Source organism: Misgurnus anguillicaudatus, chromosome 20, assembly GCF_027580225.2.
Source record: "Misgurnus anguillicaudatus chromosome 20, ASM2758022v2, whole genome shotgun sequence".
NCBI lineage: Eukaryota > Metazoa > Chordata > Actinopteri > Cypriniformes > Cobitidae > Misgurnus > Misgurnus anguillicaudatus.
This window is the reverse complement of record NC_073356.2, coordinates 29,640,330-29,659,291: the sequence shown is the minus strand read 5'-3', so window position 1 is coordinate 29,659,291 and position 18,962 is coordinate 29,640,330. Positions and strand designations below refer to the sequence as shown.

The window sequence follows — 18,962 nt, the reverse complement described above, 5'->3', positions numbered from 1 at the left end:
TTTAATATATAAGTGCTCTGATTTGGTCCCCAGTGCTTCTATCAACCTAGAAAATGTGAAAAAGATCAACCCAGTAACTTAGTTTTGGTAAACCATTCTCTACAAGCTCGTGAAAAAATAGGTTGTTGAAATTTGGCTCTCCTTATGATGTCATAACGAGCTCTTATTATAATAATACCACCCCTTAATCTGCACTATCCAATCACAGCACTGCCATTTAGTGCAGAGAGAAAGAGAGAGAGAAAATAATTCACAGCACAATTGGGTTTCAATTTCAACAAACCACCATCATTGTGATCAGTGTTTGCACTTCATCCGCTCATTTGCATTTTAAAGGACACACCCAAAACAACACATTTTCCACACACCTACAAAGTGGCAATTTTAACATGCTATAATAAATTATTTATATCGTATTTTAAGCTAAAACTTCACATAAGTGCTCTGGGGACACCAAAGATTTATTTGACATCTTTAAAAAGTGTGGTGACATGGCCCCTTTAAGATATTCTTGACTGTTTCTGTGAGATTCACCTAGGCACTATATTATTCAGAGAAACTCTGAAAATTCTCCATTTGAATTAAATAAATGAAGTAAAGTGCACTAATGCAAACCTATCATTGATCAACCACTTCCATTTCTCCTTGCATTTCTAATTCATTTAAATTCCATCAGTGCTAGTGACAGAAAGGGAAATGAATGCCCCTGGGGTAATGCGAAAGTAATTTGCAACATCTGCATAGTCACTGGCACATTTCCCAAAGTGATAACCTCAAAGGTTGAACATTTCTACTTGAAAAATCCAAACTGAACCCTGACCTGGTGTTGAGTGGCAGACGGCACGGCACGGAGTCTCTGATGCAGGAGCCCGTACCAGGATCAGCAGGTTCGACGATAACGAAGGGTCTCTCCTCTAGCGTGACCACACGTAAGTGCTGGGAATCATCTAGAGGCTTGAGAAAAGGGCCGTAACGGGACCAGGGCGGGTAACGCAGACGCAGCACTCCGTTCTCCCACCAACCTACCTACAGCCATAATGAGATTTCATTAAAATGGTACAGAAGCATTTTGGATTCAACCTAAATTGCACAGAAAATGCGTTTTTAGTATTCTACTGTTTCCTTAAACGCTTGGCACAGTTGTTAGACCGACATTTCAAAGTGTCAAACTGTGCACAAATACCAAAATGCCTCTTGCAAAATCTCCTATTGCTTATTGACATTCGCCAAGAAATGCTTTATGTGCACTCATCTGTAACTGCCGTTCAATTGCATTCAAGTCCACTTTCCTTAGCAATTTTCTTTTGTTATTCAATATGAGTTATTGGAAAAAAGAAACAGTAAGTGGGAAATTATAAAGTATGTACTTTAAAAACAGAAACTATGAACTGTAAATGAATCATTTTAAAGTTAATTTAACAAGCAAAAGTTTTTAGCAGGTCAAAAGGAAATGAAAACGCTTTAAAGCTGCGATTCTTTGAAAAAGATGCAGTAGTGGGATTTGTTTCTGATAACTTTGGCACATTTCGTTCTCTTACGCAAGATCTATTATACATTAAATTACAGATGAAGAACTGAATCAACGCAACTCAGGCCAGAATGTATTGTAATGTAATGTAAATTTGCATATATTTATTCTTCGACTCCTTCAGTGCCGTTTCAAATGCGTTCTTCACATCCCATTCATATTGCTTTTAAGTGGCATGGCAAAATGTGAGCTCGCCTGGGTGCTGCATTTAAAGCAGTTAACGACAACCGTGAATATCTAGACGCATTTAAGCATACTAATGGCTCCTCCCCTACCTCCTCCCAGCCTCTTCCTGCAGTGTAGGAGATAACATCCAAGAGCGGATTTGCCAGATAACCGTCATTATTGAAGGAATAGTCCCGGCCGGATAGAGTTATGTTACTGAAGAACCTGCAGGAGGAGAAGGGAGAAAAGTAGGGTGATAAAGAAGAAGTCTGAGTGAAAGTGATAAAGAGAAGGAGAGCGAGCAGAGACAGATAAAGAGTGATAGATGGGCCTTCCATTAGCCACCTCTCCACTCTGGCTAGTGTGTGTATGTGTGCGTGTTTGGTGCTGAATACTTAAGGGACTTTTAAGTAAACCTCTTCTCGTGAACATTAAACAAAAATGACAACACTGAATCACAATGAAGATAAAATTAATTGTCAGAGAGACAGAAACAGAAGAACTGCCTTACTGGTTAATAAAATGAACCAATGAGTAGAGAAAAAAGATGAGTGGATGGACGGTGTGAAATATCAACAGTTATGAATTCATGAATAATGAAAGCAAAATGAAAATTTGGAAAGATGGATGCATTCATAGGCGGACCTTCGTGAATGAATGAATAAATAAATGAAAGAATGAACAAAGTAGGGAACGGATAGATGAGAGGACAATTTGCATAGAGGTGACTGTAAGAACTTCATGAATGAATTTGTGGAGATAAGATTTGAAAAGATGGATGGTTTTGTAAATGGATACAAAATGAAGGTTAGTGGAATAAATAAATAAATGTGATAGTAAATGATAAGCAAAGAGAAAAATGACAAATAAGTAGATGGCTATGATAAATTGACTGGTAATAAATAGATAGAAAATAAAATGATCTGGTAAAGATAATGAAATTATTTAATTATGTCACCCAGCCTGTGAAAACCCAGCTTTTTTATATACATAAAATCATCTTATATAATGTAAAGAACATTGTGTGAAAATGAAGAGGTTGGTTCCATTTAAAAAAAAAAGTTATCGCCAAAATCAGTATTATATCTGGTCAGTATTAAAAAGTAAATTATAAATTTTACGCAAAATCCGATATCCGCTGTGTTATTCTGTCACAGGCCCGGTACTAGGCTTGCTGGACTGGGGGGGGCAGTCAGGATTTTTGGGTGGGCAGCCATTTCCAGACAAAAATGATTCATACACTAAAATGATGGATGTTTCAATCCAATTTTATTTTGCATCTGTCTTATAATATGTTCTTTTGCACGTTCACATTTTAAATGTAGATGCACCGCAAATGCGATTAGATTTATAATGATTATAATGTTATAATGATTATTCTCAATGTAGTTTTACACATTAAGTCACAGTTAATGAAATCAGGCAAGCAGGCGATATAAATGCAAAGCTGTACATATAGCAATATTTATTAATGTGTACACTGCACTTAGAGGGCGTGCAGACAAAAGCATTTACGCCCACGGCCGCCGGCCGGCACATGTTTTCAATTGATTCCAATGGAAACTCAGCGTTTTTCAAATAAGCCAGCAGCTAGCGGTTTTTTCGCACTGAAAACCGGTGCTCAGCGTTTTTTCTGCGCTCGACGCTGATTGTCGAGAGTTGAAAGAGATTCAACTTTGAGTGAAAAGCTCCGCTCGTCCATGTCAGTTCTCACACGGCCATCCAATAACAATGGAGGAGGGGCGGGACATTACCACAGCAACCAACCAGCTCACAGCTCAAGTATCAGAGCTACCAAAGCGCTCGGCTGAAAAACAGCTGGCATTCGGCGTCCTTAAGGCGTTTTCAGATGCGTTTAAAAATTTTGGTGTGTCCAGCCCCTTAATATTATTTCACTTATAGATAAATAAAAGCCATCCCTATACCGACCCCTACCCTACCCAACATGCCTTTATTCTAAATAAACACTTATTAAGCACTTTATTTCCACTTCTCAAACATATATTCATTTAAAAATAAATGCCTTTTAAATATGATACATGATAAGCTATATTTTCAATCATTCTTGACCTTACCATACATGCTGCTGCAGAACCATGCTCAAATATCACAAAAAAGCACAATGTTTTAAATAAACTATATTAAAACATCATGAAACCAATTTGACATGCATGGCGAATTCGTCAAAGGTTATCCTGTTTGCAGATAACAGCACCAGACAAAAGCACAAGTCATAAAATACTGTAAGTGTGAGTTGCGACGAGACCAAAGATAAATCACGCTGCTTTGTTCATAACACAGCAAATTTAAAGCAATAAGCCCCAAGAAGCAGTGGGTTACCAGTGCAATTTGTTAGGCACGACGCAAAGCTAAAACCCCCATTAGCTGTTATAAAATGCACTGTAACCCCACTGCTTTGCGGGGCTTATTGCTTTTATAAAACTGTTACTTCATATGCATAGCAGATTTTCATAAAATAAAACACAAATAAGTTGTAATTATATTAGTACAAATATTACTCCTCCGCCAAACAAATTAGTTCTTCAGAATCAAGTGTGGCTGATACAGAGCGTAGTTCCCAACCAACACACAACTTCATTGTTCGTCAATGTTAGTTAATACATTTATATGATAAACAAAATTTAAATGATGCATTTGTTGGAGAGAATAATCCTGTTTTTTTACATATTCATATACAACATGATAGAGAGGGAGAGAATGCGCGCGTTTGTGTGGGAAACACTAATGCTAACCTTTCGTCAAGTTATGATAAATTCGATCAGTCGTCTTCTCTGTCAGTAACATCCGTGACTGTTGACGTTTACGCAAAAAAGAAAGTATACGGAGGAACATTGTTTGAAAACACCGTCACCTTTTCAGTTATGTGAGAGAGAGGCACGCCCTGCACGCAACATGACAGAGAGTGCGCACAGTGAATTAAGCCGAACATTAAAATATAAATGTGCGCGCTCAATTGGATAATTGTAAACGCGCAAACACAGACAGAAAAGACATGACATCGTAAAAATGAAATAAATAACATATTACTTGAGGGCTATAGTTTGTTTAATAAAATAACAAATTGTTCGCTGGCGCTATAAAGAAAATCAAATCAAATTTACTTGACCTTCAAGGGGGGCGGGTCGAACCGTTAGGAGGGCGGGGCACCCCCTTTATATAATGGTAGTAGGGGAAACACTGAATATTACATTGATATCTTTAATGTTGACTGAGTAGGGTCATGTCAAAAATTGAACTCAATGTGATGCTCCTTATCTAATTCGATTATGTGACTATAGTCAGACAGTGCCACATATTCATTACAAAAAATATATAAATAAAACATTTAAATAATACATTAATGCATCAGTATGGAAAAATATGGAAAAAGATAATGTAAAAAGGATAAACATCAAAAAGGAATGAATCAATAAAGGATCTAAAGAGGAGGAACTGCACAACATGCCCCAAGGCACTGCAGTTAGAGCTCCGGCTGCGCTCTAATCGAGCTTTCAGGACGTGGCAGTCATCTCGCCCTGTGCCCTCTTTTCAATATTCAGTGTTTGGAGCTCTTAGGATGCTGCGGAGATGCTTTTGTTAGTCACCATGACAACTAGGAGACCGAGACTAGCGCAGAAACTCGGAAAGTAAGGGACGCAAAACGCGAACATCACAACAGATAATTTTTCCCTCTCCGCACGTGGGAACCGCTCTTATCGTCCCGCATTTGTCAGCAGCTTACTTTTCAGTGTTGACGCAGCAATGACCAGAAAAAAGTACTCTTTTACCAGCTCGTTCTTCATTTTTATTTAAGGCCATCATTTCGCGGGACACCCGGGCCGTTTTATGAGATTTGTCTCATAAGTCCTGCCGCTTCTGTCTTTGGGAGAAATTGTATTTGATATCTGATCCATAATTAATGTCAGGCTCTATATAAAAGATCATGTTCATTTCACAGTGTTGGTGGGAATGATGAGTACGGATGGCTCCCGGTTTAATGCCCCATTTAATTGAATGTGAACTGTATTGCTTGGCCAAACTTCATTCCTTCTTCTTAAGGAAATGCTTCGAGGAATATGAAATATAGATTATGAATGATGCTGTTCATTTTGCATGGCACATTTCCCATAAAGGACGCATATACCACGATGTTTAAAGCAATCATACCTAAACCCAAGCATCAATACATTAAGTATTCGATCTAGCGTTTCTTCGATCGCCCACACGCATTATCTTATACGGATGGGCAATAAAGTCCAATATAGCATGATTAATTTATCTCGCACGCGCTTGAGGATTGCAATGCAGAGCGTGACAGTCTTAACAGTCTTGACTCTGTAATACCAGCACTCTCACTTTTCCCGTTCTCGAGCTCTAGACCCCTGCGAGGTTGTCATAGCGACACAGCCATTGACATTACATGTGTTCCGCTAATGCCTTACATTGTGGGGTGAACAAACAACCTAAAGCACGGCACGTAGACGAATACAGATGTCACACGTGTCTTCGCAATGGAAGAGAGAGCGAAGCAGAGACATTTAATGGAAACGTTGCACAGATGTACCGACATACAAAAAGAAAAACACAAAATCATCAAGGAACAGGAGGCAAATGTGTGAGACATACAGTACAGCATATACTATGACAGCATTCAGAGATGCAGTGCCCGAGGACATGAGAAGAAAGCGATGTGGTGTGGATTAGCGCACGCTGACAGATGAGGAAATGGAGAACAAGACAGAGAGAAATGAAAGGGGGTAGAGATAGGGAGTGGAGCGTTAAACATCAGAAACATTTGAGGGGTTTTAATGTGTCCATTAAAGGGCCATTAGTATGGTGATAAGCAGAGGTATTGCCCTCTTCAGCAGCTGTGCATGTGTGTCAAAGAGAGGGCGTCATGGCTGTACACACTGGCGTTATGGCTAGCCCATGGGTTTCTTCGAAAGACTGAAAGAGGTTGTGTTTCAAAGTCTAGCAAGCTGCCAACCTAGACAGCATTTTGGAAATCATAGGCCCAATTTCGAAACTGATGCTCATTAGAGAAAAGCTGCGAATGCTGGCTAGATACCCAGCAACCATTTATGAGTTTAAAAGATGTCTAACAGCTGTCCAAACACAGCACAGACGCCTTGGCTAAAACAAGGCAAATTTTAAGATGTCAATGAAAATTTAATAGACGTCTAACCATAGCTCAAAAATGAAATCAATAATGACATAAATGAACACAAACACCTTGTAATCACTGTTGAATATCATACAAATGGGTTGCAAAGGGGCGGAAAACTTCAATGGGAACTCCATCTGGGGAATTTTGAAACTTAATGGGGCAATCCAATTTTTTGAAAATATGCAAATTTTCCAGCTCCCCTAGAGTTAAACATTTGATTTTTACCTTTTTGGAATCCATTAAGCCGATCTCTGGGTCTGGCGGTACCACTTTTAACATAGCTTAGCACAATCCATTGAATCCGATTAGACCATTAGCATCGCGCAAAAAATGAACCAAAGAGTTTCGAACTTTTTCCTATTTCAAACTTGACTCTTCTTTAGTTACATCGTGTACTAAGACCGACCAAAAATTAAAAGTTGCGATTTTCTAGGCAGATATGGCTATGAACTATACTCTCATTCTGGCATAATAATCAAGGACTTGCTGCCGTAACATGGGTGCAGCAGGCGCAATGATTTTATGCAGTGCCCGAAAATAGCCCTGCTATTAAAAGTTACCAAGGCGACTATTTTCAGGGGCTGCGTATTGCGTAATATCATTGCGCCTGCTGCACACATGGTACGGCAACAAAGTCCTTATTACGCCAGAATCAGAGTATAGTTCCTAGCCATGTCGGCCTAGAAAATCACAACTTTAAATTTTTTCGTCGGCCTTAGTACACGATGTAACTACAGAAGAGTTTTAAATAGGAAAAATATTAAAACTCTTTGGTTAATTTTTAGCGCGATGCTAATGGTCTAATCAGATTCAATGGATTATGCTAAGCTATGCTAAAAGTGGTACCGCCAGACCCGGAGATCGGCTTAATGGATTCCAAAACGGTAAAAATTAAATGTTTAACTCTAGGGGAGCTGGAAAATTACCTTATTTTCAAAAATAGTGGAGTGTCCTTAAATGGAAATTTATGGGAATTATTTGGAAATTTAGATAGATATATATAAACTATATCATATACAAACATAAATAAACATTTTGTTTAGTCATGAGCAGACATGCATGCAAGGTAATACAAATTTTGAAGAATCACGATACTTACACTCATCAAGCCTGGATTTGTTTAATCAAAAATCCTTCCATGTGGCCTCAATGGCCCTACAGTAAGCAGTGTGCTGTATGCATGTGACTTAGGAATGTGCATGGAAAAAATACAACTGAAATTGCTTTAAATCTTGCTGTTTTAAAAAAAATTGCAGCATAATTTAGTTTCATTAAATTTAAGTTCCCTGTTATAGGCAGCTTTGCAGTTTTTTTCAAATTCCCAATTTATTCCTATTAATTCTTGTATATTGCCGTTAATTCCCATGGAAGGTTTCCAGCCTTGAAAATTACCAGAACTTTGCAACACTAATCATCCATCTCTCAAGTTATTTTGGCAATAACAGTACGTAATTAATTAAAGAGCACCAATTATCTGATTCACGATTTTACATTTCCTTTGGTGTGTAAGTGTGTATTAGTACATGTTAACAATATGCAAAAGGTACAAACCCCAGAGTAAACGATGCCACGATTTATCATCTTTAGCTTAAATCTCTTTTTTTTTGCACTACAACAAACACACGGATTTTAGGCAACACTTCCTGGGATTGGTGATGTAGACAAGACCGACATTATCCTAATTTCTCCCGCTTCGGACTTACAGCCTTTAAGTTAACTCCTGTTAGCAACCGAATCTTTCAAACATGGTAAGGAGCGTCACATTTCGGGTTGACGTCAGAGGTATTCAGACTAATCACAATGTTCAGATTACCATAACAAAATCTGTGCGTTTCAGAAAGACAGGGAAATCTGGAGTTAAAAAATGTAACGGTATGTGGAAAATAATGTGTTTTTTGAAACATAAACCACGCAAACACATTGTATTATACCAAATACACAAAAAACATTGTTTTTAGCAATGAAATAGGTGCTCTTGAAAGTTTATTTTGGCTAGAAGTGGGTTATTCATAGCTGTACTATGTATATCTGGTCTATAGCTTCCATCTAATCTACTTATCCGTGTATACATACATATATATTATGTTTTTAATCCCCATAAAATTGTTAAAAATCGTACCTATTATATAATATATCGTCTATTGAATCAGCTATGTCTGGCTCTCACCCAAGGTTTATCCCCTCCTAGGACTTTTCGCCCACAGGGTTTTTCCTCCTAGGGGTTTTTTTCAACCCCTGGGGAATCTGCTGACATTGGCTTTACTTCTGTATGCACCCTCTTACATAGGTTACATTTTTAATACGCTTGCTAGTATGGTTAATATTATGTTTATGTTTTTATGATTTTTCTGTTTTTTCCCTTTATCTATTAATGTTAAGCTGCTTTGAAACAATTAAACAATTGTGAAAAGCGCTATATAAATAAAATAAAATTAAATAGACGGTAAAATGCCGGCTATTTCTTGCTGGGTAGGAACATTCGAATGCTCACCGAATTGCAGTCTAGATAAACCATTCTGATGCCCAAAATAATATCTACTGTATTATGAACATTCAAGGATATCTGCTGAGCCCAAAAGCTCCCCAAAAGTGCAATCTGTACTGTAGGCATGCTCTAATGTATCTATAATGATTAAAAATGTGTCAATGTAGGAATGATTGAACGTACTCATAACGCCAAAAGCTTTGAAAGTGTTATTAACGTCCAAAAATGCCCACAAATGCAATTCACGTAGGAACATTACAACTTAGCCTATGGTGGTATACGGCTTGCCTATAATGCTGTATAGCGCAAAATGCTGTATAGGCAGAAACATTTAAATGTGCCCATGATGCCTAAAAACGCTGTCTAAGCAGAAACATTTAAACATGCCTATGCTTCCCGAAGATGCAGTCTAGTGTAAGTAGCGACATTCAAATATGCCCGTGATACTCAGAAATGCAACATTAAAACGTGCCTAAAGCCCAAAATGCACACTGTATCATTTAGCATCTTTAAAAGACAGCCAAAGAGACCGAGGGAGGAAGTTTGCTAAAGATTTTTCAATAGCGCATTCTGTACAGACAGCACGAGTTAATGAGAGGAAGTGGGCGTCGAAGTGAGAACGTGAGAGATGGAGTAGACCTTGAATGAGCGAGTGAGCGAATCCATAAGCGAGCGTGCAAGTAAATAACACTGGAGGGTGAGCGAGGGCGAGATTGAGGCGTCTGGGAGATCTGTTGCTCTGGTGGCAGTCTGTGATATTTCCCTGTGCACTCTGTGCACCAAACCCAATTATCCTATTTACATGCAAAACGACACCGCATGCGTGCCTCTTTAGGGGGAAGATAGGAATGGAGTGGAGAAATGAAGGGATGAAAAAGTGAGGGACAACAAAAGAGGTGGGAGATATGGAGGAGACCAAAACTGAGAGTATGATGAGATAAAGAGATGGAATTAGAACGGACACAGCGATGTTGACATGATGAGAGATGAGAAAGCCATTGTGAACGTGTGAAAAAACGGAGAGGAGAGTAAAAAAAGGTGACCCTGCTTTTGTTTTGTACATGAAATCATCCATCATAATGTAAAGAACATTATGTAAAATTCTAACTTTGAGAGAGAGAGCGAGCGAGCAAAACAATCCCACAGGCCACATTTGCATACTTCCCTACTATATAGCCTATTATGTCAAATGAGTGATGTCCACATATGCACTACTTCTGATACAATCAATAGATGACATCTGCTAAGGTGCTAAAGTGTGCAACTTCTTCATCATCCTATACATCAGATTTAAAAAGGAATAAAAGCGAAAGAAATGAACCCAAATTGTGTGGCCGACTGGGCTGGAATGCAGGTGAGCGTTCATCCCAATCCATTACCTTAAGCAGTACCAAAAAGTTAGCAGTAGGGGGCAACAAGTCTGTAGCAATATGCTTACTCATTGTAATGTACTGTAAGCACTCTGATCTTCACATCCTTCCAGCGTCTGCCTCTAATGACTGATTTAAAAACAGCTTTGAGCAAATCTGCATTCATATTTAATCTACAGACGGTAGATTGTGCTGTTCTCACATCAGATTGTAATATGGTGTGACGGTCCAAGGTCATATCTGAATAATACACTGCAACCGTGTTCATCTGTAGGTCTGTTCTGTTGGCTGGACTATAAGATCACGCCTGTTTGAAGGAAGGAATATGAAGGAAAGAAATCCAAATGAGAGAAATATTTATTTGATTTGCTTAAAAGTAAAGCTTTTTTCTTTACTCCTCAGTTTCAAATCAGTTGCTTTTTAGTTGAAATGGACAATCAATGGTTTAGACTGTGTCTTAAAAGCTACTCTGACCATTTAACTAATAGCTCGGAGGTAGAACATTGCATTGGCAGCGCAAAAGGTCATTGGCTTGAACCACTGATCTAGATAAATGACTGGATTGCGCATGACGTCACAATTGTACAGCCACCACGCCGCCATATTGGTATACCTAAACATTCTATTAATTTTGAATAGGACGTTATCAGGTTTCAATGATAAAACACTACTTTATCAGTCTATTATTAGTAGTACATGATTACAAAGCAAACGTCCTAAGCATGTACATAGTTATTTATTGAAAGTTGTATATTTTACTTTTTAAACAGTTTTTTTATGCTAGCACTTTTAGCATAGCTTAGCATAAGTCATTGAATCTGACCAGACCATTAGCATCGCGCTCAAAAATTTCCTGTTTAAAACTTGACTCTTCTGTAGTTACAACGTGTACAAAGACCGGAAAATTAAAAGTTGCGATTTTCTAGGCCGATATGGCTAGGAACTATATTCTTATTCTGGCGTAATAATCAAGGACTTTGCTGATGTAAAATGGCTGCAACAGGCGCAATATTACGCAGTGCCTGAAAATAGTCCACTGCTATTAAAAGTTTTCTATAAATCCCTAATTCCTTATCCTGCCCGATTAAAACATAAACATTGCAAATAACATAAGAAGTAACAATTAATTTACGTACACATATCACAAAAATATCTTGTGTGACTGATACGCTGTAAACCGGGTGAATTTAGATCAGGATTTTAAATGTAAGTCAATGACGCCCTCTGTCTGTTGGGAATACCAAGATGGCTGCTCGAATTTTGCAGTGGCTTCACCTCTTGCTAATAATTCATTACTACTAATAATTAATACCTTGTAACGGACTGTTAAGTGGCTTTGAATTAAAGCAACACTAAAGAGTTTTTGCTCTTTGCTCCCCCTACAGGTTAGAAGTGTAATTGTCCATTACCTCTGTCGTAAATCCTGCAGCATAGCTGGCTCTGATTGGATTGTAGGTCTGCCGTAAAGCAAGTTTTTGTAGTTTTCACACGAACTACAGGACCGCGACCCGACGGTTGGAAACTTCTTGCGGTTTTGGCCAAAAGAGGGCAACAAAGCGAATGTGAAAGTGCCGTTCACTCTGTTTCGAGTGGATGAATGACTGAAACCTTTTTGTAAACGTTATTTTAAGGTAAAAAAACCTCTTTGGTGTTGCTTTTAAGCGTCTGCCAAATGCATAAATGTAAATGTAAGTAAAAGTCACTAAGACCCGGTGGCGGCCAGTGACTTTTTTTTCCGAGGGCACACGTTCTGAAGTTCTTCACAACATGTATGTAGCTTGTCATGTGTGTGGTTCGTCATTTCAAAATATGTGTTCGGTGCGTCGAGTGAACCTATGTGCATCACGTTTTTTTTAAAATGGTTTATGATACAAAATGACGCTTGTGTTTGCCAGATATTTTGCCTAAATGCATGAAATAAATAAACAATGCCAATATATTACACAGATCTTTATACGCTGCATTGTGTGTCCTGGCGATGGTACTTTCTAAAGAAACACTACGGTACATGCCTGCACACATACACATTCTTCCACAGAGCAATAAATACAAACAAACAAGACGGCGAAAGCATCGAGCAGCTTGTTTAGACGGACGATGCGTTTATTACTAAGCGACCCTGGACTTAAAAGCACCAAAGTAAACTCAGAGCAAAACAAACACATTCCTGTAGGCCACCACTGCTGTTTTTGGTTATACAACACATGCGCATGACATCACCGTTACCAAAGATTGACATGAAGACAACAAGCCATCGTTATCGTTATCAAAAACGTGCACTTTGAAACTCGTCTTCAAACGTTGTTAAAACATGTGATCATGTAATCAAACAGCCAAAAAAACCATAAAAACTTTATAACATAAAAGCAAAAAATTTAAAAGAAAAATGATCTAATAAGAATAACTTAAGAAAACAACTGTAAATGATGTATACTCTAGATTCTGTGCTTAGCACTAATGAACAGAGATCAATAGAAAAACCATTAAATCCCAAAACACAGCAACAACTCTAAAGGTCTGCGACTTCTTGCACCAGCGTGATGCTACCCTTTAGAAATAGATGTTGCAACATTTTAAGGTAGGAATGCAAACCCCTTTCAAGTGAAGGAAAAAGTTGGATCATCTTGTTTCCTCCTACTACGCAGAGCTCATATCAAACAAAATCTTATTAATAAATGCTAAGTGGGCTAGAGAGAACGCTTAATGTGGAAACTAACTGGCCGGTTGACAGTTAACTAAGCTTTGTCACCTGATGTCATATTTAATGACTGACTTTTGAAGGTGGTAAGAAGATTTATGATTCCCTCAGTTCACGCCTGACTGACAGGAACACTTTTGTGAGCGCTCCCCCAATAAGAGACAAGTCGATGGTGCTGTTCGAGGCCACCGTTTTTTGAAAATTGAGTGATTTGTGGAAAACATGACTGACGGGCTGCAAATCCCTGCAGAATGGGCTGTCAAACACACATCAAATGCAGGTGGGTGTGTTAGTGAAAGCATGTGAAGTCATCTGGCTCTGGGATGAAAAACAAGGACGGAAAAGCCAGGAAACAGACAACAGAGAGTTTTGATGCAGTCATCACATTTGCGCTATTTGGCATTGCTATTCATTGCACCTCGGCATTTTAGATACTCATTAGCGATTTTTATTTTGCCGCCAATGATGTTCCCAGTTTAAAGCCATTTCCTTCAACCATCAATGTAGTGTTCATGCATATTTAACATCGTTGATGCTCGAAAAAAAATATTTTTGTTTATGTAAGTTGTGTGAAATGTATTACAAAGCCGGCAACAAAGTGCAATAAATATTTATTAAATGATCCAACATTGTTTGTAATTTTTAATGGAGTGAGTCTAGTCTGCGTTTACGTCAATACTTTTATTGTTTCAAAAGCAGCCGGGAATTTAATTAATATTTTTTCAAGAGCAGATCAATATGGTCCACCCCCCACTTCTGCATGACTGTAAAAATCATATCAAACAACAATCAATTAAAGTTTCTCACCTGATCCTATCCGGCACCCTCCGAGTTTGGTTTCCATCCATCACACAGTTTCCGGCAAAACTCGTCCCTCTAGCCCCACCGTACTCCCTACGTAAAGCCATGGCGCCATGCGTCAGCACCGACACTCCCTTTGCGATACGCCGCCGGGGTTCGTCCCTCCATCCCTGGGGTCGCACTGCAAACAGAGCCTTGGGTAGACCTTCCAGACCAAGTCCTGATAGACCTGGTCCAACTGCAAACCACATGTGGGAGGGGGTCGCCTGACCTGATGCCCATGCTGCCTTAAAAATGTGCTCCGCCTCTTCCTGTGAGCAATACAGGAGTCGCACCTAAAGAGACAAAGCAAATCTTCAAGGATCTCGTTTTCATTAAAAAGTCAATACTGATCTTACTAATTTCCTGATATTATTGTGTACACTAATCTTTAAAACAGGTTTGTCTTTATAATGTTTGATTAATTGTTAAATTAATTTATTCAGAATCTTCACACCAGCCGCAGTAGAGGCAGCAAAAATGCGCTATTCGCGCGTAGTTAGACGCTAGAACATTTGAGTGTAGTCGTTTCATTCGCGCGTGAAATTCTAGTCATTCGAGACATTCAAGCGAAAATTTGCGACATGGTAGGGGCTTCTGCAACTCCGCTGAGACTCCGCCTCTCCGCTCGCTCCTGTAATCACGTCACTACTACAGCAAGGTCCTGATTGGTTAATGTGGCGCGGAAATCCGCCAAAGTTCAGATTTTTCAACTTGCGTGTTTCCTGCGGCAGCACTCAATTCGCACCGCAGGATGCCTAATCGCGTCTTTGGATTGACTTAACATGTAAATCACTTGCGCTTGCCACTTCTACCGCGTCTGGTGTGAACCCTGCATTAGACAGCAATGAGATTAGATGGAGAGCAATTGGAGATCTAAGTCTTGTGTGTCAGTCTAATAATTTCTCCCAGCAATAACTTTAATTTTGTAACCTTCTTGTACTTTACTGTATTTCCTCCCCTTCAACCACATATAAGACTACAACCACCTAGCTGTTTGTGGTTCATACTGGTATAAAGGACCCATCAATTCCCAGTTGACAGAAATCAAGCTGTGCCCTGCAATTTTTAGTTTTCATTGACTATTCTGATTGAGTTTTTTATTGTCCATAATACATGTTTCAGTGTCATGTGTAATTCAAAGGCACCATAAATATTCATCAGATAATTCGACAGTACCAGTGTTACTCCTATTTGGACAAAAGAAATATTTTCACTATGCTAAGCGTGACCCTGAAAGCTTCCAAGAACCATCAACCATGAAAAAAACATGGCGACGCGTGAAGGCTTCTTCTCAAGGCCTCCTTCAAACGTTTCAGTAAAGGTCAAACATGTCAGACTTCTTAAAAATGCTCATATGTGCAGGGTGTTGTTTATCTTTTTGGTGAAGTGTTGCTTATCCCACTTACTGACATGTAGTAACAGGCTCCTGACGGAGATAAAACTGCTCTTGAGAGGTGGGTTATTGACTGGTGACCTGCACTTCTGCAATGATTCTAGTATCAACTGTAGCAAATGTAGCAGTGTGAAATCAATAACCGATGTATGAGAGGTTGTTTTTTAGTTCATGTCTGTCAGAGCGTCGAACCTTGAGTTTTACTGCTGTGTTTTGTAAGGCTATAGTCATTCGGGGCACATGATATTAAAATTATTATTGAAATATTGTGACGTATTAAATCAGAAAAAGGAGAAAGTTGTGTGAGAAATAAATGATAACACCCGAGTAAGCTGTATACAGTGGATTTAAAAGAGGAACTATATTATATGGCGTAATAGCACTTTTGGGAGTACTTCGACTCGCCTGAAAAGTCCGCTACCCTTCTCCCTCTCATAATGGGAGAGGGAGGGTGTTACTGCGCCGAGTTGAAGTACTCCCAAAAGTGCTATTACGCCATAAAATGTAGCTCCTCTTTTAAATCCGCTTAGAAAAGCGCTACGTTTAATTTTGTACCACCAAACTTGCTCGTATAACTACTCGTCTTAAATAGGAAAAACGTTGATGTGTTTGGTCACTTCTAACTTTATCTCTAAATGGTACCATTGAATGAATGGGGCTAAGCTAAATGCTATTGAAGCGTCGCAGCGTGCTCCAGCGCTTACGTGCACGCACACAGATGATAGAGGGATGTATCAACAATTCTTAGTTAAGGTAATAACATATTTTAATATTGAAAATGAGTAGACTTAGCCTGACGTTGTCATACTCAATTCTAGTCAGAATTTGAGTCTGATACCGCTCCATTGAGCTATAATTATGAGGCGTGTCTCAACCGAAAAATGCCTCTGCACTCAATTGGATAGACCTACGACCAATCAGAGCAATGGAGTGTGTGACGTATGTTGAAATTACGTCTTTGCAGCCTGACCGAACTGCTAGTTATTTTACTACAATGACACTAATGTGATTATACTGAGTTAGCGAATGTACATCAACACCTATTATGTTTACAACATTTCGTTTATATCACAACATGAAGTATTTACTAAGTCATAGAGTCAGACTTTCTCTTACCATTTGTACGTTAGGTGAACTTCATCCACGACAATACCCATTACGTTGGCTTGAAAATATTGGAGCCTAGCATGTCCCTCCACTTATTCAGCAACCACGATTCCGGGCTTCCGAAAAGAAGCTGGCAACGACCGCTAATTATATCCATCTCCTCGTGCACGCTGAGTTGCATCGCCGTGATAACGTTAGCCATTTCAGTTGCGACCAACTTTTGCCGAATAGGAAGGACGGCAAAAACATCAACAAATGCCCTGCTCGCGTTTCTCTGTTCCTCTTTTAAAATCAATGCTCTGTCGATATCTTTTAGAACAGACTCAATGTCAGAATCCACACATCTGAACTCTACAGCGGCAGCCATTCAACACACGCGCTCTTTGGTGACGTGCTTCATTACGTTACTGTTGATTATCTGTCCATCATCGTATAAAGCCCGCCCTGACAATTTGATTGGTTCGACCAGCATTTGTCTTAGCATAGTAGCTCCTCAACGGAGAAACGCCAGACCGATCTTCCCGTTTTCAAATTCTTGTGGGCGGGGCTAAGATCGGCTGGCACCCAGGCTAGAGTAGACTATTCCTTTAAGCTAAAAGATATCAAAAATAGCACTTACTGTCTGTGAGGACCAGACTGACATTGGCTTTCATGTTGATCATTTGTGTTCCACAGAAAAAAGTTATATGGGTTTGAAATGACATAAGGGAGAATAAATAATGATCGCTTTTTTATTTTGGGGTAAACTATTCCTTTCACATCTGTTATGAAAGTAGAGTATATTGTATTTATAGGGTGGCCGGCTAATGGATTATAATTTACGGATACGGATTCTGATAATGGGGCTTATTCAATTAAAATACAGCTACTGAGCTTACATTTCAAAGCGGAATAGAGAAAATCACCAGAGGAAGGGTTTTCACATTTTATAACAAAGCTCACTGATAACATCTACACTTTGATGTAGTTTGCGTCTGTTGGGACTTTACAAAAACCTGAAGTGACTTTTAATCAGTGTGAGAAAAAATGAAAATCTATCTCACAGCATCAATCGACCTCAATTTTTACCCCCACCATGCGGGGACCATGACAGACGCGTTGAATGCGCTCTATATCGCTCCCTGATTAGGGCCTGAAAGTCTGGGTGCTTGAACACTGTGGAGAATTAATCAGTCAAGTGGTTGAATACAGCGAATGTCTGCTGGCATGGCCAGTCCTGTGGGGAATTGAGTTGGCCACCTTTGGGTCAGGTGGAAACTGTCACTTAATGTCACGCTGTTCAGTAACATTACGGATGCGGTCTCCTCTTTCGTAGGTCGCGCGACCTCCTTCTCTTTGGAAGCATTTACGCAAAGGCCAAGATGCCGGAGAGGATAGAGAAGAAATAAAAGAGGAAAATATGAAATGAGAAAAGAGTGATATGATTACAGAATGATGAGCGGGGAGGTTAACAGGAAAACAAGCTGGGAATAGGTAGGATTGGACGTATGTAACACATACAAGCTTTACCATAAGGAGATAATATAGGAAGTCGAATAATTGCTGTAAATGCATTAGAGCTGCTTTTACCCTTCTTGTTGTCATATTCATACTTCTATAATTAACCAAGACTGATTTGGTAATACAGTTGTTAATTGCACTGGCAATGAAGGCACTCACAATTGAAATGAAAAAAAAAACTGAAATGGGAGCTAATGTCGGTGGGGAGCAGCAGTTCGATAAAAGGAAGAGAAACAGACGGAGAAAATGAACTTCAAGATTGCACAAAGAGAAAGAGACTGCTTCTAGTGCAGTCCAAAAACTGGGTATACCGTAACTCAAAAACATATGAAGACTAAACAGAGGAAGAAAGCTGTTTGCAAATCCGTTGGAATTAAAATCATCAAAATAAAAATGATGAGTAATAAGATAAAAATGGATAAAGATAAATAGATAAAACAGAATATATAACAAACTAACATATAAAATACTACTTCTTATAAAGGTCACTAATGAAATGTAAGCAATTTGTTTCAATTAAATGTAAATATTTTGTACAACAGATTACTAAGGCAGTGGTTCTCAAACTTTTTCTGCGTGTGGTATACGGTGCATTCCTTCGCCCCCCTCAAAGAAAATTTATGACAAAAACAGTTCTAAAATGTAACATTTTAATTAAACAAACCATATTAAATTGTTCAAAGTAGTGATGTTGGTTAGTAGGGGT

At 39.0% G+C, this 18,962-nt stretch overlaps 1 protein-coding gene and 1 long non-coding RNA gene across 2 annotated transcripts in view; one reads left to right on the top strand and one right to left on the bottom strand.

Moving 5' to 3' along the window:
- The window catches only part of grin2da (glutamate receptor, ionotropic, N-methyl D-aspartate 2D, a), a 95,978-nt gene that overhangs the window by 23,551 nt on the left and 53,465 nt on the right, over window positions 1–18,962 (bottom strand). Inside the window, exons 4-6 of the mRNA XM_073858482.1 lie at window positions 14,221–14,549; window positions 1,804–1,918; window positions 821–1,026 (exon numbers count right to left, since the gene is read on the bottom strand). Coding sequence (XP_073714583.1) covers window positions 821–1,026; window positions 1,804–1,918; window positions 14,221–14,549 — 650 coding nt within the window. The remainder of the gene's footprint in view (window positions 1–820; window positions 1,027–1,803; window positions 1,919–14,220; window positions 14,550–18,962) is intronic.
- The window catches only part of LOC141351508 (uncharacterized), an 87,238-nt gene that overhangs the window by 63,366 nt on the left and 4,910 nt on the right, over window positions 1–18,962 (top strand). The gene's annotated exons all lie outside the window — the stretch shown is intronic.